Source organism: Rhinopithecus bieti, unplaced genomic scaffold (assembly GCF_001698545.2).
Source record: "Rhinopithecus bieti isolate Rb0 unplaced genomic scaffold, ASM169854v2 scaffold_32105, whole genome shotgun sequence".
Classification (NCBI taxonomy): domain Eukaryota; kingdom Metazoa; phylum Chordata; class Mammalia; order Primates; family Cercopithecidae; genus Rhinopithecus; species Rhinopithecus bieti.
Genome location: NW_016814250.1, coordinates 1681184 through 1706124, shown reverse-complemented (window position 1 = coordinate 1706124; position 24941 = coordinate 1681184). Strand labels below are relative to the sequence as shown.

The 24941-nt window shown below is 38.6% G+C and overlaps 1 protein-coding gene across 1 annotated transcript in view; it reads left to right on the top strand.

Annotated features, from left to right (window-relative positions):
- Window positions 1–1365: 1365 nt before the first annotated feature.
- Window positions 1366–24941, top strand: part of NR3C2 (nuclear receptor subfamily 3 group C member 2) — a 372959-nt gene continuing 349383 nt past the window's right edge. Inside the window, 3 exon segments of the mRNA XM_017850074.1 lie at window positions 1366–1675; window positions 3385–3438; window positions 6960–8718. Coding sequence (XP_017705563.1) covers window position 3438; window positions 6960–8718 — 1760 coding nt within the window. The 5' untranslated portion in view covers window positions 1366–1675; window positions 3385–3437.

Sequence of the window (24941 nt, the reverse complement as noted above, 5' to 3'; positions counted from 1 at the left end):
CCCGAAGCTTAACTAACTGTAAGGAGAGGAGGGGCCTTTGGGCACAGGGTGTCCCCCCGCCCCCAGCCTCGGGCTTTGGCGGGCGCTAAGCGAGGGTAAGGCGGGAGGCCGCACAGCTGCCGCCGCCGGGCTGTGGGTCGCCGAGGGCCGGGGACCAGATTTAGGTGTATACGTCACTGATGCTGACTCCGGGCCAGCGGGGAGCCTAAAACGGGGCCTTATACGCGGAGCCTAAAAGTCCTTAGAAATCAAAGTTAAGAACCCCATCCTTTTGCTTAGTAACTGCAGCATTTGGGTGGGCGGGAGGAGAATCGAGGAGGGGGCGGTTGGAGGGAAACCGAAATTTCTTCATGCAGACAACCGATCCTTCGAAAACAGTTTGGTTCCTTCCCCCCTCCTGCCTGTTTCTCCCACTTATGTGACCCACCCCCTCCACCCATTATAACGTGAATATCCTCGATGGTAAGCTTGCTTTCAAATTGAACTAGTGGAAAAATCCAATACTAAAGTAGTAAGTATAGTGACAAAATTTTGAGGAAGTAGAGGAGCAGCTCTTGACTCTGGCACTTTTTTCATTTTTCTTTTTCTTTCTTTTGTTTTTTCTTTTTTGTTTGTTTGTTTGGTTAGGGGTCTAAGGGATGGGAGGAAGGCTGTGTTTAAAGGGTTCTTCCAGCACGGTTAAAACAAGTACATTCAAATCGAGTGGGAACGTGATCGTCTTGCTCGCTGGCAGCGAAGGCTGCTGCTGCTCTGCTGAGAGGTAACTCTGGAGACAGTGGAAAGGGGCTGAGAGAGGAACCTCGGGGGTCGGTGATCCCACCCAGAGTCCTCCCCGCGCGCGGACGCTGCTGGGCGGCGCCAGGGTCTGGGCTGCAGCTCACCTGGCGCTGCAGGTGGAGAGCGTGAGGGGACGACACTTTGCTCGCGGAAAAACCGACTTCTTCCGCGTCCCCACACGTTTCACATCTCTCCAGATATCCTGGGGTCGGCCAGAAGGAGAGCAGGGTGGACGTAAGCAAGTTTGGGCGGCCAAGCGATGGGGGTGGGGGCAGCGTGCGGAGGCCGCCTGATGTAGCCACCGCCCGGCACCCCAGGATCCTGTCGCGGCTGCGGCTTTAAGGAAGCTGCCGAGTCCAGGCTGTGTCGCAGCAACTTTGTATCAGTCATGTCGCCCGCCTGGTGACTGACAGCTTGGATTGTCCAATAAGAAGCCCGCCTGACCCGTGCAGCGTGGAGCCTTGTTTCTCTTCGGGCCAATAGGAAGGGTTCAGGGGGGCGGGATAGCAACCTGAACTTTATCTGGACATGTGACCCGCTTTTAAAAGGGCCAGCCCTCCAGCTGGCCCACTCCCCCTCTGGGCTTTCGCCCGCCCTCTCTCCCTCCCTTTCTTGCCCGCCCTGGCCCTGCCCCTGCCCCCTCCTTTCAGCCCCTCCGCGCCCGGGGTGTCATTGGGCCCGGGAGACTGGAGCCAACTTCAGGCTGCTCAGAGGAAGCCCGTGCAGTCAGTCACCTGGGTGCAAGAGCGTTGCTGCCTCGGGCTCTCCCTCTGCAGGGAGAGCGGCACTCGCTGGCCTGGATGTGGTTGGATTTAGGGGGGCTCCGCAGCAGGGGTTTCGTGGCGGTGGCAAGCGCTGCAACAGGTAGACGGCGACAGACGGACCCCGGCCGAGGCAGGTGTGTAGGGGCGCGCGGCAGGGCAAAGCTTGCCCTGCTCAGCGTGCGGCCGCGGCGCGGGAGCGTGCACTTTGCAGGGAGAAGTGGCTGCGTAATCCGGAGGCACAGTCAGTATGGTGCTGTGTGCTTGTTGTTTTGTTTTGGTTTTCCACTTTTCTCCCCTTTTGGCCGCCAGAGGACTATTTTGGGAAAGTTTGGCCACTTTGGATAAATGCCCTCTAACTAGCAGCTTTTGACTGCCTTTGGCAGTGGGAGGTCTACCACGCTTCCCTTTCCCCGAAGATGAATTTCGGATCATTTTCCCTGTACAATTTTTAAAGGACGTTTGAATACTATTTCTTTCCTTTATCAATTGCGGAAGCTCCCAATTCTCAGCCGGAGGTGTAGCGGAAAGGGCAGTTGAAGGAGATAGAGATCCTAATAGATCCTGTATAAAAGGGGCTCTGGAAATTCGTGCATTTCCCGTTCCCTAGCATTCGCGAAACTCTTGAGACAGGCTACGCTTCCTATGGCATCAGTTGGAATTTTAAGGGCAAGGGAGAAGGGACGAAGCTTCTTTTGGTGGCATCCTTACTCTGCTACTGAATTTTAGGTGCGTGGCTTTGCCTACTCAATTTAAACAGACCAGGTTTAAATAATAATGGTTTATGGCACCATCAATTTTAATTATTTATTATGACATAGGAGTTAGGAAAACTTTTGATAGCAGACGAGCTTTTGAAACCGCCGAATTTTAAAGGCACCAAATTGCTTCTTAACATTTTGTATTGCCATTTCTCTAGGTGCTGTTATTGATGATATTTACATAGTAATGATAACAGCATTCTCCATCTGTGAAGTCCTGCTGTGAAGTTTTAATTTTATGTTTGACATTGTGGCAGCTATCGTGGAAAAGCTTGAGAGAAGTTTTAAAAAATAATTTAAAGTGGAGCTTTTTCCTTTAAGGGAGGCATAGTTTTGTTTGGCGATTTTTGGAAAGATCAGGTGGCTCGGTAAATTAGGTGAGTGAATAGAAATCAGGTGTGCTCAGTTCTAACTGGTTCTCCCGCTCTCTTAGGTGACCTTGGGCAGATTTCTATCATTTACCTCATCTATAAAAGAGAGGAACATAATAGTTCTGTAGTGGGGAATGACAAAAAATAGGTACGTATAGTGAACTTTCACAACTATGCAGCCTAGAGATGATTGTGAGATTCTTAAGCGATAGTCTTTAAGGTGCCATATTATAGTGAAATAAATATTAAAAATGATGCCTTTTCTATCATTTCCATCATGATGAGATTGGGTTTTGGGGGATACTAAAAGTGAAAGTGTTTCCAGATAAAATACAAATTCGCAAGGATCTTTGTTAATATTCATGAAAAAAGTACTTCCTTAGGGAAAAGGGCAATTTAACGCAGACTGTAAAACATAAAACTTTAAGGTTTTCCTTTGTGAAAATAGCATTTCTTTTGTGTTTGAGAGCATATGTATGGCTTAAAGTAGCACCTCCACCAGTGCTTTTCCTTATGTGAATTTTTTTTTATGATTCGGGGTGAGGCCCATTTGCATGAAAATTAAAAGTTCATAATTTTTTTGCATTTTTCCTAAGAGAATCTTTGGTATGGTTTCCACTGTGAGGCAGGCAAGCCTGATTTTTGCTAGATTTGTATACCTCTATCAGCTTCATTTTATACTTTAGTAACAAAACCTTTTTCTTTATCCTGTAGATACTAAGTTCTATGAGGATCATATTCATCGACTAGTATTTTCAGTATTCACTAGTAAGTACGGGTTGACTGAAATTCTGCTCAAGCCATGGTCATTGTGCCAGTTCCAGAAAGACAGCCTCGGTTTCCTGGATGACATAGGACATAAATTCCTAACCGGACCCATTTGTTTACAGAAAAGACTAATTAAAATACTAGGGAGACTCAACGTAAAATATTTCAATAATGCTATTTTAAAAAATATCTGATCTTAAAAAAATGTTTGCGTGGAAGCCGTGCAGATGCTAGATGTCTTGTCTTTTGTGTTTGACTATTGCCAATCTGTATTGTTTCCTTTGTTGAGAGGTGCCTTAGGTTGGTAGACGAGAATACCTTAAACAAAGTAATTTAGATTTCAGCAAAAGCTTTTGCAAATTCCTTAATGAGAATCCTGTCAATCATGTGGTGAAATACAGCCTATTCTATGTTATTAAGGGAGTTCAAGGTTAGCCAAATAGGACTAGGAGAGTTGTGATCAGCTGTATGATGTTAGCTAATAAGGTGCTACCTTGTCCAGGGCTTTAAGACTGTCTTTGCTGCCCATCATCTCCCATATAGATTCTCTTCAAGTCTTCTGTAGCCTCACAAACATGGGATTTGGTTCTTGCTTTAGGGCAGAGTGCCGAAAAGTGCAGAATCTTAGTAGATGTTCTTTGAGAAAAAGGTGCAGTGGTCAAATTATTTGAAGAATGCTGGATTAAAAAGTAAACAGAATCTCCCAGAGGTTTTGGTATGCAAATTTATATAGGGAAACCAAAAAAGCCAAGAGTGACCACCCTTCCCAAAGACAGTTTGGAAAATGGGTTTTGGAGAGAGGTCTGGGTGAGGGTCCCCCTTCAGACACAGGACAGAGAGCCCACTTGTCTATGACCAGGAAGAGAATGAGGCTGTGTGAGTGAGGCAGAGTGTGCCAGTGAAGGCCTTCGGGTAAGGTTGTTGAGACAAGAGTAACTTCCAGGCATCTGGTTAGATTGTGGTGCAGTTTGCCAAGAGAGTGAATGTGAATTTGGGGGTGGGTGGGGGGTGAGATGTGCAGAAAGTGTTCAGTTTTGAATACAAATAGACATATCGTGTTGTTTAATGAATTTGGTTCTGAACCATTTATACCTTAGCTATATAGTCATTCATCTTTAGTATGGGGAAGACAGAATATTCTTAGGTAGACATAGAAGCAGCACATAATATTTACTGCTATTTTTCAATACATAGCTATGACTAAATGGTTTTTTAGTAAAGCATAAAAGGCCAGTCTTAGCTATTTGGATCCCAATTCACTGTTTTTTAGTTCAGTTTTCTGTCAACTTTTACTTGGCTTTCATTCACACCAAATCTTTTGGCTGGAATTACCATTAATAGATAACTACCTCAACCTTTGTAATTTTATTTATTTCCTACTGTTTTGTGATTGATTTTTGATTAGGAATTTATAGGATGTTCTTTAAGTGAAAACATACTACATAATTGGTAGATTTTAATGTTTGGAAATTGAGTATTGATATTATAATAGTTGAAAATTTTTTGTGATCTATCTAATTTGGGATACTGTAATGAAATTGATCAATTTCTGCCCTTTACAGAACTTAAACTCTAGTGTAAAACACAGAAAAGTAAGAGTAATTATATATACTGGACAATTGGACATTAATTTCATTCATAGGGCTTTGTGCTATCTAATGCAAATTTTACTATGAGTCCAAACTAAGATTTTCTATGCAAATTTATTTAGTAGCCATTATTTTTCAATGTTAATTAATACATGTTCTTAAACAGAAGGACTTCCTTTTTATTTGTTTGTTTGTTTGTTTTTTAAACAAAGGGAAGGTAGGCAGGGTCAAGATAGTGGCAAGAGGGAAAGGTATGAGAGGACTAAATAAAGCTTGGTATAAGAATTGGCAGAAACAGCCATCTTTTAGATCAGGACTTTTATTGAGCCATAGATTGTTTAAAGACTTCGAGATGTTTGAAAACTGCATAATACAGATTTTAGGAGTTTTAAAATAGTAAAATGTAAAAATAAAATTTTACTGTGAGTGAGTTAATTTCCTTTAAGATGTGTTTCTTTAGAGTGGTGGTTGTCAGTCAAGGGTGATTTTGCCCCCCCATGGGCATTTGGTAATGTCTGGAGACATTTTCAGTTGTCACAACTGGGGAGGCGAAATACTACTGGCATCTAGTGGGTAGGGTTAGGGATACTGCTAAACACCTTAACAATGCATTGGGCAGACCTCCACAGCTAAGAATCATCAGACCCAAAATGTCAATAGTGCCAAGATTGAGAAACTGATGTAGAGAGAGACTTGCTATCAAATTGTAGCTCCAACACTTAGTGGTTTGCCCGGTGCCTCAGTTTTCACACTTGTATTATTTGGATAATACTTTTATCAGTCATTCAGGGTTGTGTGTAAGGTTAAATGAGTTAATATACTGCATTAAATTATATGAGTAAGAATTATATCAATATAGCCTATTATGATGATTTTATCTGTGAAGTAAATTGATCTATAGAGTGCATGGATATGGTTGTATATCTGAAACAACCTTATGGGTTGCTTGAGGATGGGGATTGTGTCTCTTCTGTTTATCACTACCTATTCACTGACTGGTCTAAGGTCAAGGATGTAGCAAGCACTTGATAAATATTGTTGAATGAATGAACGAATGCTTAAATTTTCAGGGCTCCTCTCAGATTTCTCCATTTACCATTGAGAGTAAACATTTTTGATTGTTGGTAGTCGTTCTAGCAGAGGTAGCACTGGTACCATGCACAGGTCAGGGTGCATGTCAAAGTCATTGCCAAATACAGAGAAGACACCAGACATTCCTGAGTTGTCATACAGCCCCTCTGAGCTATGGACCATCTTAATCAGAATATATAGATCCTGACTTTTCAGAACTGACATTAAATTATCTTCATCACTAGTCTATCTTAAGAAAGTCTTACTTCTAAAAAAAATCACAAATTATTTTTCTATGATAACTCATTTGGTATGTTTGTGTTTGGAAAGAGTAACTTTAATTACATTTCCATATTGTTTTTAACACGGCCATGTATTAAATATGGAAGGCAGCTTCTATATGATCCATAGACTCCAAAGGCATTGGAGTCAGAAGATTGAGATTTAAACCCAACTTTGTCACTATGTCTTTGACTTTGGGCAAGCCACCCACTTCACTAAGTCCTCAGTTTCCTTTTTTTGCCTGCCTTAATTCCCAGAATTACTTTGAATGTCTAATATGTTAACATTTGTAAATATTTTTTGCAGACTCTAAAGACTGTATTATAGCAAACATGTTACTTTTATTTAGATCCAAAAGAGTTTTATATGATCGCTTCTCTTGTTCTGACATCTGGACAAGCTGTAGTCAATACTCTGTTATGTCAGCATCCAAAAAGGTAACAGTTTTAAATTGGCTAGAAATGTTGCTTATAATAAGTAGAAGGTGTTTCATGGCTCAGTAAATGCAATTTTAGAATTTCTTTTAGAGTAATATTGCTATAACTGACTCTAATTTTTTAATGTAAATTTATTTGTTAGTGATGGAGACCAAAGGCTACCACAGTCTCCCTGAAGGTCTAGATATGGAAAGACGGTGGGGTCAAGTTTCTCAGGCTGTGGAGCATTCTTCCCTGGGACCTACAGAGAGGACCGATGAGAATAACTACATGGAGATTGTCAACGTAAGCTGTGTTTCCGGTGCTATTCCAAACAACAGTACTCAAGGAAGCAGCAAAGAAAAACACGAACTACTCCCTTGCCTTCAGCAAGACAATAATCGGCCTGGGATTTTAACAGCTGATATTAAAACTGAGCTGGAATCTAAGGAACTTTCAGCAACTGTAGCTGAGTCCATGGGTTTATATATGGATTCTGTAAGAGATGCTGACTATTCCTATGAACAGCAGAACCAGCAAGGAAGCATGAGTCCAGCTAAGATTTATCAGAATGTTGAACAGCTGGTGAAATTTTACAAAGGAAATGGCCATCGTCCTTCCACTCTAAGTTGTGTGAACAGGCCCTTGAGATCATTTATGTCTGACTCTGGGAGCTCCATGAATGGTGGCGTCATGCGTGCCATTGTTAAAAGCCCTATCATGTGTCATGAGAAAAGCCCGTCTGTTTGCAGCCCTCTGAACATGACATCTTCAGTTTGCAGCCCTGCTGGAATCAACTCTGTGTCCTCCACCACAGCCAGCTTTGGCAGTTTTCCAGTGCACAGCCCAATCACCCAGGGAACTCCTCTGACATGCTCTCCTAATGTTGAAAATCGAGGCTCCAGGTCGCACAGCCCTGCACATGCTAGCAACGTGGGCTCTCCTCTCTCAAGTCCGTTAAGTAGCATGAAATCCTCAATTTCCAGCCCTCCAAGTCACTGCAGTGTAAAATCTCCAGTCTCCAGTCCCAATAACGTCACTCTGAGATCCTCTGTGTCTAGCCCTGCAAATATCAACAACTCAAGGTGCTCTGTTTCCAGCCCTTCCAACACTAATAACAGATCCACGCTTTCCAGTCCGGCAGCCAGTACTGTGGGATCTATCTGTAGCCCTGTAAACAATGCCTTCAGCTACACTGCTTCTGGCACCTCTGCTGGATCCAGTACATCACGGGATGTGGTTCCCAGTCCAGACACACAGGAGAAAGGTGCTCAAGAGGTCCCTTTTCCTAAGACTGAGGAAGTAGAGAGTGCCATCTCAAATGGTGTGACTGGCCAGCTTAATATTGTCCAGTACATAAAACCAGAACCAGATGGAGCTTTTAGCAGCTCATGTCTAGGAGGAAATAGCAAAATAAATTCGGATTCTCCATTCTCAGTACCAATAAAGCAAGAATCAACCAAGCATTCATGTTCGGGCACCTCTTTTAAAGGGAATCCAACAGTAAACCCATTTCCATTTATGGATGGCTCATATTTTTCTTTTATGGATGATAAAGACTATTATTCCCTATCAGGAATTTTAGGACCACCTGTGCCCGGCTTTGATGGTAACTGTGAAGGCAGCGGATTCCCAGTGGGTATTAAACAAGAACCAGATGATGGGAGCTATTACCCGGAGGCCAGCATCCCTTCCTCTGCCATTGTTGGAGTGAATTCAGGTGGACAGTCCTTCCACTACAGGATTGGTGCTCAGGGTACAATATCTTTATCGCGATCGGCTAGAGACCAATCTTTCCAACACCTGAGTTCCTTTCCTCCTGTCAATACTTTAGTGGAGTCATGGAAATCACATGGTGACCTGTCGTCTAGAAGAAGTGATGGGTATCCAGTCTTAGAATACATTCCAGAAAATGTATCAAGGTAAGTTGGTTTTCTCCATTTTTTTGAAAGTCATGGCTTTATACATGTTGAAGGTTAGCATTATCTTTACAGTCGATAAATTTAAACACATTTCAGATTACTGTTTTAAGGATGGTCATATGGTCCCTTTTGCATGTTGATATAATGTTATTTTTTTGAAGTAGAGGAAAAAAACGTTCTAAAATATCTACGTTGATTTTGAAGGGGCATATGTAGGTGTCCCCCACTCCCCATTGCCTGTTTTAGGTGTTTAGAAAATTTATGTTTTACTGGCAGTTACTATGTAAATATAGTAATTTTGCAGAAGAATACTAGATTTTTTTTTCCTTTAGCTGTTTGCTGGTTTACTAATATTGCTTGAAGTTAGTTTATTTGTGGTCTTAGTCCTTTTTTTATTATGGCTTTCTTTATTAATCATCACTTCATCGGTTGTGAAAAATAAAATTGAATCCTGTATTTGTTACCCACAAGCTTCCCTCCCTTCTGCCCTTTTCTGGGTAGGTTAATTATATGAAAGTTGTGGTTTTTCAATACAAATAAATCATTTCGTTAACTGTTGAGGGCTTTAAAGACTCAGCATATCTAAAATTACTAAGTGGACAATCTTGCTTTCTTACTTATATTGGAAGTGAAATATGTCACTGCAGTTTTGAATTGGTATATTTATAACTTTTCAGATCTGCAAGAAGACATATTTTATTTACTGTAAAATATCTCTTGGCTTTCCTTGTTGCAGATATCATGTTGTATATATTTAGAAAAAACAAGGAAGAGGTTTTAGATATGACTATAAAGGGTGGTTCTAAGTTATACAGTGAATACTTGGGTTGGACTTTGCTTCAGTACTGTTTTTATGGCATGGTTGTGATAAATTATTCCTTTATGGACTATATAAAGAATAGATTTCCTTGGTATAGTTCGTTCCTTTGGCATCCAGAACTATGTGGATATTTTCCTTTATTTCGTTAAAAATTATCTTGTGGGGAATATGTCCATCCCATTAACAGGATACAGGGTTTACATGTATTGCTGTGGCTTTCTCCTACTCTGTTTTTTTCCCAAACCAAAAGCAAAAATTTTAATTTATGTATTATTTTCATTGGCATTGCCTCAAACCTTGCTTTTCTTGCTTTTATGGAAGCAAACATTTCATAAAGGATACATTTTTATAGTTTCCCCATAGTATGAACTATTCAATCATATTCTAATGCTGTCTCTTTAAATTATAAGCCCTAACACAAGTCATGAGATAGCATGGCTGCCATCAGAACCAAACTGAGCTGTGTTTTACTGCTATTGCTTTGCTTTACTTTTAGAGAAGGAAATTTTTTCATGTGATGTGAATATTTTTGTAAATGATGTTTTTAGTAAACTGGTATGAGGTAGTATAGCCTGGTAGTTAACAGCATGACTGGTTGAAATCCCTACTCTGCTACTTAATTGTTTAATCTTCTCAGCTGTATAAAGGAATTAAATAGTACCCATCTCAAAGGTAGTTAAGACAATTTAAGTGAGTTAATTTATGAGAAATACTTTGAATTCCTTTCGATATGTTAGTGTGCATTGTATATGTTTTAGCTATTATGAGATGGTTTTATACTTTTAGTTTTCATATTTTAGTTTTTTCCTTCATTATATGAAATTCCACAGAATCTTATAAATACTTAAAATATTTAAGCATTTATTAAATATTTGTTAATTTCTTACGATTAAGCTCATTTTAAAAAATGATTATGCACTATACCTTTGTTATTACAGTTCTATTTATGCTTTGTTAGTTTTGAAAACTATTTCTTTGAATAATGATGTTTCTGGTAGAAATGTTACAGATGCAGTAAGCTAAAATGATTAGTTGTCTCTTATGTTTGTTTTATATCCCTGTTTCTACTATTTTAAATGTACTTTTCCTGCTCAACTCATGAAGCCCCTCCTGATGGTCCAAGGACCCACGCATAGCCTTAGACATGTTAGTATGAATTAGTGACCTTGAGCCTATCCGGCATTTGTGGGCACAGGAAGTGTTGTCTTGTGTCTCCTCTTTAGTATTCCAAAATTCCTTATGTGTTTGTTAATACAGTCAATAAGGATTCATTCTGCTTATATACGTACTGGTTTTGTGCCAGCTAAATTTCCTAAAAACTTTAACTTAAAGCTTTATAAGAGATTTGACATCTCTTATAGATTAATGATTCTTTACAGCTTTTCTTGGTGAATAGTATCCAAACCTATTTGTTTTGATGATTATCAGAGTAAAAGCTCAAGGATCAGAGGAAATTTGGATGTTTTTCTAGAGTTCAGTCTACATGTTATAATATTTAAACTCTTCCAAGTATCATTCTTAGTCTCTTATTTTGAACAAAAGCCCAACCTTTTGCCTATTTCTTAAAATATGATGATAATTCATTTTGGGGAATGTTGAATAGATTAATGAATTAAATATCATAAAGGATTAAGGCAGGGTATACTGCTTCTAGGTTTAATAGTATCCTTCATCATTAGGTTGAACCTTGAACTACAGTATTTTCTGGTAGATCTCAAATCGTGGTTAGAGGGTTCCTGAGACCTTTTCAAGGAAGTTCACACAGTCAGAAATCATGCTTTGGTCGAATATCCACTCAAAATGGAACACAGACCAATGGATTTTGATATAATCGTGTAGGAAAAGTTCACTGATACTGTTTCAGATTCCACATTGAAACTAACCTTTAAAGAACTATTCAGTGTGAATTTTCAGTATAATATCAAAGATTCATATCTACAATTATCTGAAATGACCATTAAAATATTCTTTCCGTTTCCCAACAACATATCTATATGAGACCAGATTTTCTTTATATACGTGAAGAAAAACATAGCACCACAGGTAGCAATGAAAATCCAGCAGTCTTCTATTGAGTGTGACGGTGGTCTTGCAAAAATGTTAAACAGTGCCACTCTTGTCACTAAGGACTTTTGTTTGGGGAAATATTGTTTCAATAAACAGTTTTCATATTGTTATGGTTTGAATATGTAAATGACTTATTTTTAACTGGAATGTTGTAAAAAGCATTGTTTTAATTTTTAATTTACACCTAATTTAGAATATTAGGTTCTAATTTTAATTTAAATAATTTATTTTTAGTTTTAATTTCCAATGATGTGGTAGCAATAACTATAACTCACATAAACAAATGCTCTTTGGGATCCTTCATACTTTTAAGAATGAAAAGGAATTCTGAGATCCAGAAGCTGAGAACTGCTGGTTTTTACTCTTCTATACACCCTTTGGAGGTTAATGAAGAAAGAAGATATTACATTATTTGTATTAGCGTTACTGAATATTATTCTGAGGAAGGAGTGTCTATTCAAATAGGAAAAATGATTCTTGCCCAGGTTAATTTTTTAAACTGACAGAAATGAGTAATGGCTGTGAGGTGTGTGTTGTCTTTATTTCAGTCTGTGGGCATTCCGTGAGAGTGGTGACGAAAGTCATCTGTTAATAATTTCCAGTGAATGGATTGTCTAGTGCCAAATTGTAAAGTAAATTCTGACAAAGCTAAATGTAAAGCCCTCAGAATGGACACCAGACCTAGTTGTGGCAGGTAGATTAGAACTCCCCTGTCTGCTTGGACATCAACAAAACTGCTCTGAGCCTCAGTTTCTTCATTTTAAAGTGATTAAGTTGAACTAATCGCTTTGCTAATCACTAATGTGCTTCAAGAGTTACTAGTGTAATTTCCTTTGAAGAATCGAAATAGAGTATCTTTTAACATAACTTGTTAATCTAGTTTCAAGTATTTTGTAGTCTCAAATCTACCTTCATGATTTTCAGGTTAGTCTGGGGAGAAAAATATCGTTTCCATTTACATTTTACTGTAAAAATGAGGAGGGGTGATCTATGATTTCACTTAAAAGAGGAGCAGTTGTGTTTTTTTAAAACCAGATTAAAAAAAATAAACTCTGAAACTTACTATGAATTCCTTGTTCTTTTTATTTACACAATTCCTCATGGAAACAGGGCATTTTTGTTGACATAACACTGGCTGTTTATGGCGATAGTCATAGTCACTTTGATAGCATCGTAACACAGGGCTAACGTTGACTTAGACTTTTAAATGTAAAGTTTACTATTTCAAAGGGCATATTCTGGTAGGTTTCAAGACAAGTAATTAGGTATTTATCTTAATATGTGCTGATTTTTTTTTCACAAGAGAATGAAACAGTTTAGTAAATAACCTATATGTATTCTTTTATTTTTCAATTGCCCCTGAAGTTTCCTTGAAACTCACATCGTATGACAAACCAAAGCATCAGAATTCGGGGAGTTTGTGACAAAGTTTGCCCTTTTACCAAACTTTCAGAATAAGCAGCTGAGACGTAAATATTTCTGTGTAATGCAATGTATGAAAGAATGGTGGGATGTGTGTCTGAGAGAGAGAGATTGTATTGGTGCTTACTCTCATAAATAAATCCATTACAGCATTGCTTAGGTCATTTGGAAATGAAAACATGTAACTTTCTTTTACTTATTATGTGTCTCATAATATTTTGATTTTGAAGTTGCTAATGTACCTAGAATTCCACCAGGTAAATATTTTATAAATTATTTAAAATGAGAGTTGTTTCTCCTGATATTCATTTTTTATTCACTTATGATATTTCAGGGAAGAGTGGTGATAATAAAAAAATTAAGTGTTTTATAATACACAAATCAGTATGTACAGTGTACTTTTGTGAGTTTTATTTTTAAACATCACAAATATCATAGGCTTATATGTCAGTATGTCTGCCTCTTATCATGTCAAATATTGGTTTATTATTTACACCATACTTTAAAAATGGTGCTGAGATAAAAGCCATGGTTTCAGTTAGATAACCTCAAATTATTCAACTTAATGCAGTTTTCATAGCAGCGACATACTAGGGACTTAGACTTTTGAATGTAAAGTTCTTACTATGGAGATATCACTTATAGATTTAATATTCAATATTGCCTTTTGCAATATTGTAATTCTAGGTGTGTCTGACCTTTTCTGTCCTTAGAATGTTGGAGTAATAGCAGATGTTATATTGATCACCACTAATTTAGGAGCAACACTTTGCTTCTCTTCATACTTTGATGTCATTATGTTTTTCTGCAAAATAATACTTTTTTTCTTCACTTTCAGCTGTTACTTTAGTTTTGTACTACTCATTTGCTGATAAAAATTTACCCCCACTGCTAAACAATATATCATTTTGTTTCATTTACTAAATTCAATTGAGAGAAAAATATTATATTTAAATATAGTCATTAACTTGGATATCTTTGATGACGTTCCAACATTTATTAATGAAAACCGAGGAAAAATATAAGCATGTTAAATGGATAGTGTCTTCATTTAAAACATTAGGGTCTCTGGTTTTAAACTTGTGAAGTATAGGATTTGTTTTTAGTTTTAAAAGTTTTATTTTGTTCCTTATATAGTAAGGTAATAATGAAGTTAAAATGTAATTCCATATAAGCACTTAATTAATTTATGCTCTGGAAACCTCTGGATTTATGATCGATAGTGGTATGGCTAAGGCCAAAATTTTTATGTAGGAAAGTAGTAGAAATTGTTTGTATTTTATGCTAGAAATAGAAAACTGTAGTTTAAGGAAAGAAACAGGACAAACAAAAAGTAATTTGAATGCTTAAAAAGTTAATACCTTAGGGAGGGAGTATGAGATAATAGCTGGCCATCTGGATTCATAACTGTGGCCATGACTTAATTTCATGTGTGATGAATACTTCATCAATGTGTAATGAATATTCACCTTATATATTACGAGTTTTTGAGATAAATATACGAAAACTGTGATATGGAACTGAATTTGGCTCGTAAGTGGCAAAATTGACTTTAGATATTCCGGCAGAGAGAGGCTATATGGGCAAGTCTTGGAAAATGGGGAAGTGGGAGATGATCAGAGTTGGCATTTACACTTAGTGTTGAAAATGTTGCAGGGAGTGGGGAGTGAGTACTTACTGGAGGAGGGAGCTCTATGAGCAAAATCCTGGAGATAGGGAGAAAACACTGAGTGTGGCTGAGCCGCATGGTGGGCTGTGATGTCGTGTTGGGGGTAAGAAAACCTGGAAGAGGCTAATTGGAACTAGAAGGGAGTTGAACTTGAAACTTACACTAAGAAATTTGTACTTAATTTGGTAGGTAGTAAGTTGTTATGGAAATATTGGAGCAGGACATGGCAGGAGAGGAAGTGCACTTGGGGAAACCTTATTGGGCAGCGTGTTTGTAGGGTGGATTGGAGCATAAAGAGCCTTGTTAAGAAATTATTCCAGCTGTGTAGAAGGATGAGAGCTAGGCTGTCTGGAGTAAGGATGTTGGGGGTAATAGAAAGAAGGGGACAGGTTTGAGATATTACAGAAAAAGCTTATGTAAGTGTCTATCTTTTGTGTAAAAATTTATTTTGAAATAATCACGGATCTACACAAATGTATATTACAGAGAACTCCTATCATCAAGGACATTCACTTACATAACCAGAATATAACCATCAAAATCCAGAAATTAGTATGGGTAAGTTACTAGCGTCTACTCTTTTGCAGTTTGTCCCAATAATTCCTTTTATAGCGAAAGGATCCAGTTCAGAATTATGTGTTGTGCTTAGTTGTCGTGTCTCTTTAGTCTGGGATAGTTCCTCAGTCTTTTCTAGATTTCATGGCTTGATACTGCTTTTGAAAATTAAAGGGCAGTTATTTGGTAGAAAGTCTTTCCATTGGTTTTTCTGGTATGTTTCCTCATGATTAGATTCAACAGATGTACCTTTGGCAGTAATATCATGGTCTCCCCAACCTTAGCATCAGCTTTTATACCACCATCTCCTGCTGGAATGGAAGGATAATGTAACAGAAAGAAGGGCAGGATTCTACTCCCAGCTCTGTTTTGTGCATTCTTCTCATTGCATCCTGTCAGGTGGCATGTGACTTCTGTTTGTGTTATTTCTGTACTTAGACCACTTGATTCAGGTGCTGTTTGCAGGGTTTCTCCATGATAAAGTTACTCTTTTCCTTTTGCAATTATAATATATTTTGTGGAAGGTACTTTGAAGCTGTGTAAGCACCCCATTCGTCATCAGCATTTGTTTATTCATGTATTTATGTATATCGGCATGGCATCATTGCTTTTTGTTTTGTGAAGTGAGTTACGTACAGACTATTACTGTCCTAATTTTTGATGGTCAGAATATTCCTTATTAAGCCAATGGAAGCCCGTTGAGGGTGGTTTCTGTGTCCCTTTGCCTTGTCCCCATCATTCCTTGAGTACATCCTTGCTTTAGGCCCATCTTGTACTTTTCCTGACCTAGATCTGGAATTGGCCATTTCTTCAAGGAGGGTCCCTATCCCTAAAGACACTTTCCTCTTTCTGATTACAGTCTAATGCCACATTCTGGGTCATAGGGACACCCTCTGTTTCTATGGCTGCCCTCCTTATCCCACCTAGGCACAGACTCCCGTGCTGGGCTGTCCTCACCCTGCTGGGGTTTGGACACCCTCCACTAGACCACACAAACACACAGGTGCCCTCCTGTCTCTGCTTGACTCTGACCTTCCACATCAGGTTTCCGAGCCACCCTTGGGCTTGATAGACCCAACTGCAAGCCACCACAGTTGGCCACCCCCTTTCCCCTCTGTGGATACCTACTTTGCTGTGCCTTATGTAATAATTTTAGGACTACATTGTTAAGGAAGAGGAAGGGGAGGAGTTGATATTTGAGTAGAAATAGTAAACTATGTGGAAATTTGGCAAAAACATCATGTTGTGAGCTTAACTCTCATTGATAATGGTGAGTAATTAAGAGAAATGAAGAGGTCATCCAGGCACCGTGTAATTCCAGCACTTTGGGTGGCCAAGATGGGCGCATCACTTGAGGCCAGGAGTTCAAGACCAGCCTGGCCAACATGGTGAAACCCCATCTCTACTAAAAATACAAATATTAGCCAGGCATGGTGGTTTGTGTCTGTAATCCTAGCTACTCAGGAGGCTGAAATGCAAGAATTGCTTGAACATGGCAGGTGGACGTTGCAGTGAACCAAGACTGTGCCTCTGCATTTCACCCTGGGTGACAGAGCGAAATTCTGTCTCAAAAAAAAAGAAAAAAGAAAAAAAGAAATGAAGAGGTCAAGAATAGGTTTGGAGCAGTAGTACTGTTACCTTGGCTACATGAGTTTTAAGTGCCAGAACTACCTATGATTGGAAATATTCTTCATATAGGTGGCAATGTTGGTCTGGAGGTCAGGGAGGCCTCTTCATAGTAATTGCAATTGAGGGAGTCAATGTGGATGCTGTTAGGTTGGTGCAAAAGTAGTTGTGGTTTTTGCTATTGAAAGTAATATTACCCAGGGAGGGAATGTATATAGTGACTCAAGTACAGTTTAAAGTGCGTTTTGTTAGGAACTTGGAGGACTAGTGCCCCACTAAGAAGATGAGCAACACATCCTAATAAAGGAGACAGAATTATGTAGAGAACCAAGATCATGCTAAGTCATAGATGCCAAAGGGAAGAATCAGGTAGTCTTAGAATTTCCAGTAGAAGGACTCTAAGACTATGTAGAAATCTGACCCGCTGTGGGCACGGATACTGAAACTAACGCCCAGAGAAACAACATGGCTTTTCCAGTATCATACAAAGTAGCTAGTAACACAGCTGGGAATAGAATCCTGCCTTTTTGTCTTTGTTACCTTATCCTTTTCTTCCAGTGGGAGATAGTGGTACAAAATCTGATGAGAGGGTTCAGAAGACCATGAATAGAACCTGAGAGCTGTTGACAGATGGGTGTTGGTGATTTTCAAGAAGGGATTGGATTGGATTGTAATTGGCTAAGGAGTAAATGAGCAGTGAAGAGGAGAACCTGGGGCATGGGGCGAAGGCACAGTGCTTACTCTTGGGAGTATGTTTGCTTTGTCATCTGTTTTGGTGACAAAGCAAAAGTGGTTAAAGGGAAGAGATGGTAGCGCAAAGAAATGGCAGTTTCAGAGTAAGGATTTTGTTCAACAGGTGAAATATGAAGAGGGCAATGGACTTGTGCCGAGATCGAAAATGTGAGAGAGACAAGAGGATTGATGAGGCAGTGTCCTGAGAAGGTGAGAATAGAAATGACACCGCAGTCAGCCTCAGAGTTAAATATTTAACTATGAGAGTTTCAGCACTTGCTGGTGACTGGCGTCACTATTTTACAGATATGAAAACTGGAACAGAGACAGTATTCGTGATCTGCCTAACGCCCCATAGTGAAGACAAATGAAGAAACAGGTATTTGAGATAGAGAAGAAGAAAGCAGACTATCCTAAATAATAGGCAGCCAGATGGATCTTTTAAAAACATAAATCAGATTATGTGGCTGATAGTTTCAAGCCCTCTGGTGGCTTCTCATTGCAAGCAGCAGAAAGTAACATAATTTAGGGTCTGTAAGGCCCTAAATTACCAGGGCCCTGATTGCTGTATTTAGTATCTGTTCCTCCTTGCTCATTCCCCACACTGACCTTTTGGGGTCCTCTGTACTTACTGGTGCCTCTGCCAAGCAGGCTCTGCCTCCAGATTTTGGTTTCCTGCCTCTTTCTTGTCACTTAGGATTAGTTCAAATGTCACCCTCTCAGAGAGGCCTTCCTTGATCGTCTTATTGAAAGTGGTGATCCCCTACCTTCTAACACGTCACCTTCTTTATCTGTCTTCATAGCAGTACCTGTCAGAATGATGTTTCTTTACTTCATTTCTGCTAGTAAGCATGTAAGCCTCCTGAGAGAAGGACCTCCTCTGGCCTGTTACTTGTACATTTTCCATACCTGAAACAGTGCCAGGTCTGTTGCTGATGTTCAGTAAATATTGAGAGAATGAATGGATGGATTGACTAGCAGAGGGGGTGGGTATGTGTCTGACATCACTAAATGTTGGTGATTATGTAATATTAATAAAATTATTAAATGACAGTTCTACTGAGTTTAGCAAAAAAAATTGTTTTGACTTCCGTCAGCATATTTTTAGGATTTTCCACAAAATAATTAACAAATACTGTTCTTCCTTTTTCTCATCTCAGTATAATACAGTAGTTGGTGATGATGTATTCCAAGCTAATTGATGACTTACACTCTTAGTCTGCACAATGAGGTTACTTATTTTTAATTCTTACTATAAAATTCACTCTTTTTGGTGTTCAGTTCTATATGTTTTGTGAAATGTGTAGTCATGTAACTGCCACCCATTCGAGATACGGAAAAGTTCTATCACTCACTAAAATTCTCTTGGTCGATACTTTTCCTCACTCCCAACTCTAGTGACCACTGTATGTGCCCTATTGGCATAATTTTGGTTTTTTTCTATATTCTCTATAAACTCTATGTAGCTTTTGATTCTGGTTTCTTTCACTCAGTATAATGCACTTGAGATTCATCCATATCATTGCTTGTTTCAGTAGTTTCTGTTTATTGCTGAGTACCATTCTATTTATGGCTATATCACATTTTATTCATCCATTTACCTGTTGGTAGACATTTGGCTTGTTTCTAGTTTTGGCTACTTCAATTAAATCTATAAATATTTACATACAAATATCTACATAGACATATGCTTTTTTTGTTGTTGTTGTTCAGTAAAAAACTAGGAGTGCAATGACTAGAATATACAGTAGGGGTAATTTCAATTTTTAAGAAACCATCAAATTGTTTTACAAAGTGTTTGTACCATTTTAATATTTCCACCAGCAGTGTATTAGAGGCACAGTTCATTACATCCTTTCTAACACTTGATAATCTTTTTAAGTTTAGGCATTATAGTACATGTGTAGGGATATCTCATTGTGGTTTAAATTGGCATTTCCTAATGTCTTAAAGACACCAAATATCTTCTCATGTGCTTATTTGCCATTCATATGCCTTCCTTTCATGCCTGATTACTCTTGCCCATTTGTATTGTGTGGTTTTCATCTTTTTGAGTTCTGTTATCAATGTACCTTAATGTAAACTTTTTGATAGAAGACCTGGAATTAAGAGTACAATAGATATTTAAAATTCTGTATTGACTGGCTGGGCATGGTGGCTCACGCCTGTAATCCTAGCACTTTGGGAGGCCAAGGCAGGCAGATTTCCTGAGGTCAGGAGTTTGAGACCAGTCTTGCCAACATGGTGAAACTCCATCTCTACTAAAAATACAAAAAAAAATTAGCCAGACTTGGTGGTGTGCACCTGTAATCCCAGCTACTCGGGAGGCTGAGGCAGGGGAAGGGGAATTGCTTGAACCAGGGAAGTGGAGGTTGCAGTGAGCTGAGATCATGCCACTGAACTCCAGCCTGGGTGACAGAGACTCTGTTTCAAAAATAATAATAACAATTGGCAATTTTCAAATTATTTAGTCCCCACTCTGTCCTTAATGTGGGTGAACACAAAAAAAGAACATGAAACAAACCAAATGTCACTACTGTATTCCCATCTAGTTGGGGAAGATGGCTCACACGAGTGTATACAGCCTTCCCCCCACCGCCTCCCTGCCAATTATGTGTTTGATTGTGTGATGGAGATAAAAGTTGTCACCAAAGATTGGAAAAGGAAGAGTTCTGTGTGAGCTGGGATAGTCAAGGAGACCTTCATACAGGAGGTGAAGATTTCAGTAGATGTTTGAAGATTGGTAGTATTTGAGGGGAAATAGGGAGAGTATTCAAGGAATAAGTAACAGCACAAGTCAAGTGCTAGACAGGACAAATGAAACTTGCCTGGATGGGTTTAATGGTAGTTGGGGAAAACTAGATTATAGACATCAGTGAATGCTGAAATGAAGTTCTGGGCACTGTTAATATAGCACATTAAAAATTTTTTTTTTAATTCAGGAATGACATAAAAGGGGGTAGAAAGGTGAACCTGGTAAGCAAAGGAGAAAATAAGGATTGAGACAAAAGCACAGTCTAGATGCTATCATATTGGTAATTTAGGCAGATAGGAGCCCAGGTGATTGCGATGGTGAGCAAGAGGTAAATACTGGAGACAATTTAAAGGAAGGAATCATTGAATGCCAGGTTATTGGACCCAAAACCTGTTCCTTTTCCAGTACACTACTAAACCATGTGTGTTAACAGCACCACAAAAAGTAGATTGCCAAGGAGTATAGGGAAAAAAAACGCAGGAGTTTGTAGGAACGAGGAGAAACTTTAAGCAGCGTTATGGCTCTAATGTAAGAGAAGAGGAGCAGAATAGTTTTGTTTGAATGAAGGTAAAACTTGATAATTTCAATATAAAAATAGAATACTTTTTATTAGACTACAGAAAAAAATACCCCCAGGAAATGGAAACAGGAAGAGCCAACTACTGGTTTGGCAGAGTTGGAAAGCAAACTGGTGAAAGATTATGTAAATGAATTAGAAATAGTGACATATGGATTTTGATATGCATACAAGATCTAGGCTTGTTTGAAAGTCTATTAATTGTGTCCTCAAGTAACTGGTGTTTGAATTCACAGTACTGTTTCCAAAAGTAGAAATGTGCTTATTTTCTTCCATCACGTGGTAGGGTTTTATTTACTTAAAAAATATTTTCCGATATGTTTGAGATTCTAGATGCAAAGTTTCAGGGTATAGAGATGGAATGGGAGCAGATATTCTTTAGTTTATGCCAATTTGGATTCTCACTATTTTTTTTTTTTTGAAATGGAAATTATATCCTGAGAGGCTTTTGTTCTTAGAAATTTGAGGTATGACTAAAGAACTTTTATGATCATATGATACAAAGGGTTTTTTTCCTCAATTTTTCTGTCATTTTCATGCCCAATCTAGGTAAGTAGACATGTGAGTTACTCCCCTGAGACTTCTAAAAGCATTCTGGGCTTTCTATATGTGGTAGAAATGATAATTTCATTGACATAAACCCTGTATTTTGGACTTGGTTGCTATGTGTAAGGTGAAAAATAGCATTTTCTCCCCTCTTAAGTACTGTTTTTTAGGAAACTGAAGAAATTAACGATGCCTAGAGTAGAGGAAGGAGGAGTTATAAGCATAGCAACCTTTCACTGTGAAAACCTAAAGCTCCTACATTTGTATGACTTCGGAAACATTCAGATCCGTGGGTGGCTACTGGATGTCCATTACCCCTATTTTTGAGCTAATTTTCATTTAACAAATGAAAGATCTTTATGAGAGAGTATAATTTCATGAACTGTGCATTTTTTGAAGGCTGAATGTGTTGCCAGTACCTGAGAATGGAAGAGGTAAAGAATAGAATTCTGTGAACATGGCCTAGCCTCTGTGATTTCATAATGCTGAAGTATGCTTTTTTAAAAAGTTAAATTCTTGCCAATTTTACTCTAGCAGGAATAAATAAATCTAGTATTCTGAGAGTTTTAATGAAACTAGACATAAAACAAGTTAAAATTAATGGGGAAAATGGCTAGATGTCCATGACTGTCAGAGTCAGTACATTGTCAGTAGCTTCCAGAAATGTAGCTGATATTAAGCTGAGTTATTTCCAGGCGTTGAATCCATGAAGAATGATAAATGTTTTCTCATCATACTTATTCTTAGAATGTTGTGATACTTTTGATATTTCAGTTACTCGGCTTTAAAAGGGGAGTGCCCTTCCCTGGGCTTTGCCCAAAAGAAGAAAGAAAGACTATTTTAAGAAAGAAAACATGGGTATTTTAAAGAGAGGATTACACTGCTATGTGAAATACCAGTTCTACTTAGTAAACTCCTTGGAACCTATAACAAACAACAGTGCACATTAAAAGCACTTAATCCAAAAAAGAGTTCTGAAGATGGATGGTGGTGATGGTTGCACAACAGTGTGAAAGTGCTTAATGCCACTTAAGGGTGAATACGGCAAATTTTAGTATATTTTATTATAATAAAAAGGGTAGTTGAGTCCTAAAAATAGGGAGGTGCTGCACTGTCTAATAAGTATAGTGTCATAGATATACTCTGTTCCATACTGATTTTCTTTCAGCAGGCATTTATATAAGCACTTGACTTGGTCAAAGCCTAGTCCTGGGTGTATTAGTCTGTTCTTGTATTGCTATAAATAAATACCTAAACCTAGGTAATTTATAAAGAAAGGTAATTGGCTCATAGTTCTGCAGGCTGTACAGGAAGCATGGAGGCATCTACTTGGCTTCTGAGGAGGCCTCAGGAAACTTGCAATCATGGTGGAAGGCATGCATTTTGCGTGGTTGGAGCAGGAGAAAGAGAAGGAGTGGGGAGGTGCTACACACTTTTGAATAACTTGATCTCATGAGAACCCTATCACAAGACAGGAGCAAGGGAATGGTGCTAAACCATTCATGAAGGATTCAACCCTGTGATTCAGTCCCCTCCCACCAGGCTCCCATCTCCAACATTGGGGATTACAATTTGACATGAGGTTTGGGTGGGGACACAGATCCAAACTATGTCACTGGGTATGTGGTCAGAATGGAAAATGAGGAAGTCCTCACTTTTAGGAATACCCTATCTAGAGACATTCAAGATCCCGTTACAAAGTAGGTTGTGGTAGGTGTTATTCTGGAGGTACCAAATAATGTTTTGAGAACATAGGGTGGGAACACTTAGAAATTAAATACTGATTTCATTAATAAAATTATGTGATGGTTATAAGTGAATGTTATAAGTGAATGTAATATAATTAGTCAGTACTCTTGGTTTGCAAACAGCACAGGGACCCATCTCACATTAGCTTAAAGAAAATAGAATCTCTTGGCTTAAACAAATGGGAATTCAAGAAGTACACCTCAGGCTTGGTTAGATCCTCGGTTTCAGATGGTGTCATCCTAAATTTCTTTGTCTCCATCTATTAGGGTTTTTCTCTTTTTATTCAGTTATATTTTCTGGCCAGTATCACTCTGGGCTTTTATTTTCATTAGTTATTTAGGTGAAAGGAATAACCTTTCTCGATGGATTCTGATTGGTCCCTTGTCCAGCCTTAAGCAGGGGTGTTGCATGTGTGCTCACGTGAGTGGACATGGAAGCATGTAGGAGGTGGGAGCTTGGTCTCACCCAACCCTATGGACTAAGAGAAGATGTGTCTTCAAAAGGTCTGGCCAAACAAAACTGTATCCTACATCAGTTTCAAAAACTGATCATACAGTCATTCATTAATTATTCCCTATCTAAGTAGGTTGGTCACATTGCTTTTCTAAGCATTATCATTAGTAAGACTTTATTACTATTGAAGTGAACTATCTAGTAGTAATATTGTGATCTGGTGGAGAACAGAAAATTAATGATTGGAAAGGGCAAAAGCAACATGTTTTTGGGAGGGAGGATCTGATAGTTTCTTTTACAGAATACATTTACAGATGCTTTAATAATGAGAAAATTTAGTGGTAATCAGAATGTTTTCCAAAACAGTGCACTGCAGATTGATCATCAAGTCACGGATACATAAAGAATGTTGCCATTAATATTATTCTAAAAACTCATTAAATTGGTCCCATGAATAAATATGGCTCTAGACTATCCAGCTCATTATCATTATCCACCTAAGAGTATGTAAGAAGTATTTTATATCATATCTTCTTTGGCCCTTTCACTGAGGGCCTGTGACATTCTTGATGCAAATAATCTTTTCTGAATATGGGCGGATTACTAACAAAATAAATTTATACCTGCTCACCAGGACGGTATACATACTTGCACATGTAATTTTGCTTATAGCTTCAGAAGATTCATGGGCCCCTTCCTTCACCAAACATTTCATGAACCCATGGGCCCCATATTAAGAACCCTTCCTCTTGGTCGTTGTTAAAATATAACTACGTAGCAGGAAGAGGACCATTGTGATCCACTACCAATAGAACATTTATAGTTGAAAATGCAATTCCAGTTGTTTGTTCACCAGTGGTGCTAAGTTATGCATTTGTTCACATCTCATAACATGTGGTAAATGTTTATGCAAGATGGCTATCCAGGCAAAAAAAAAAAAAAGAAAGAAAGAAAGAAAGAAAAACAACTGTGAAATAGAGAATGCCAGGTGACCCATATAAACAGGCTAGAGATATATTTGAAAAAGATGAGGGTTAAAGAGTGTGTAGATGTTGGCAGGTAAAGACATAGCATCCTCTACGGAGGATATTATCAGGAGTCAGAGTCATCTTGGTAAATGGGAGAAAATGTAAGAAATGAACATGTAGAGGAGTGGAAAGCCAACTTTTAGGTCATACTTCCACTTGCTCATTGTGTGGCCTTGGGCAAGTTACCTGTCCTCTCTAAGAATGAGTTTCCTTCCACCTCTGTA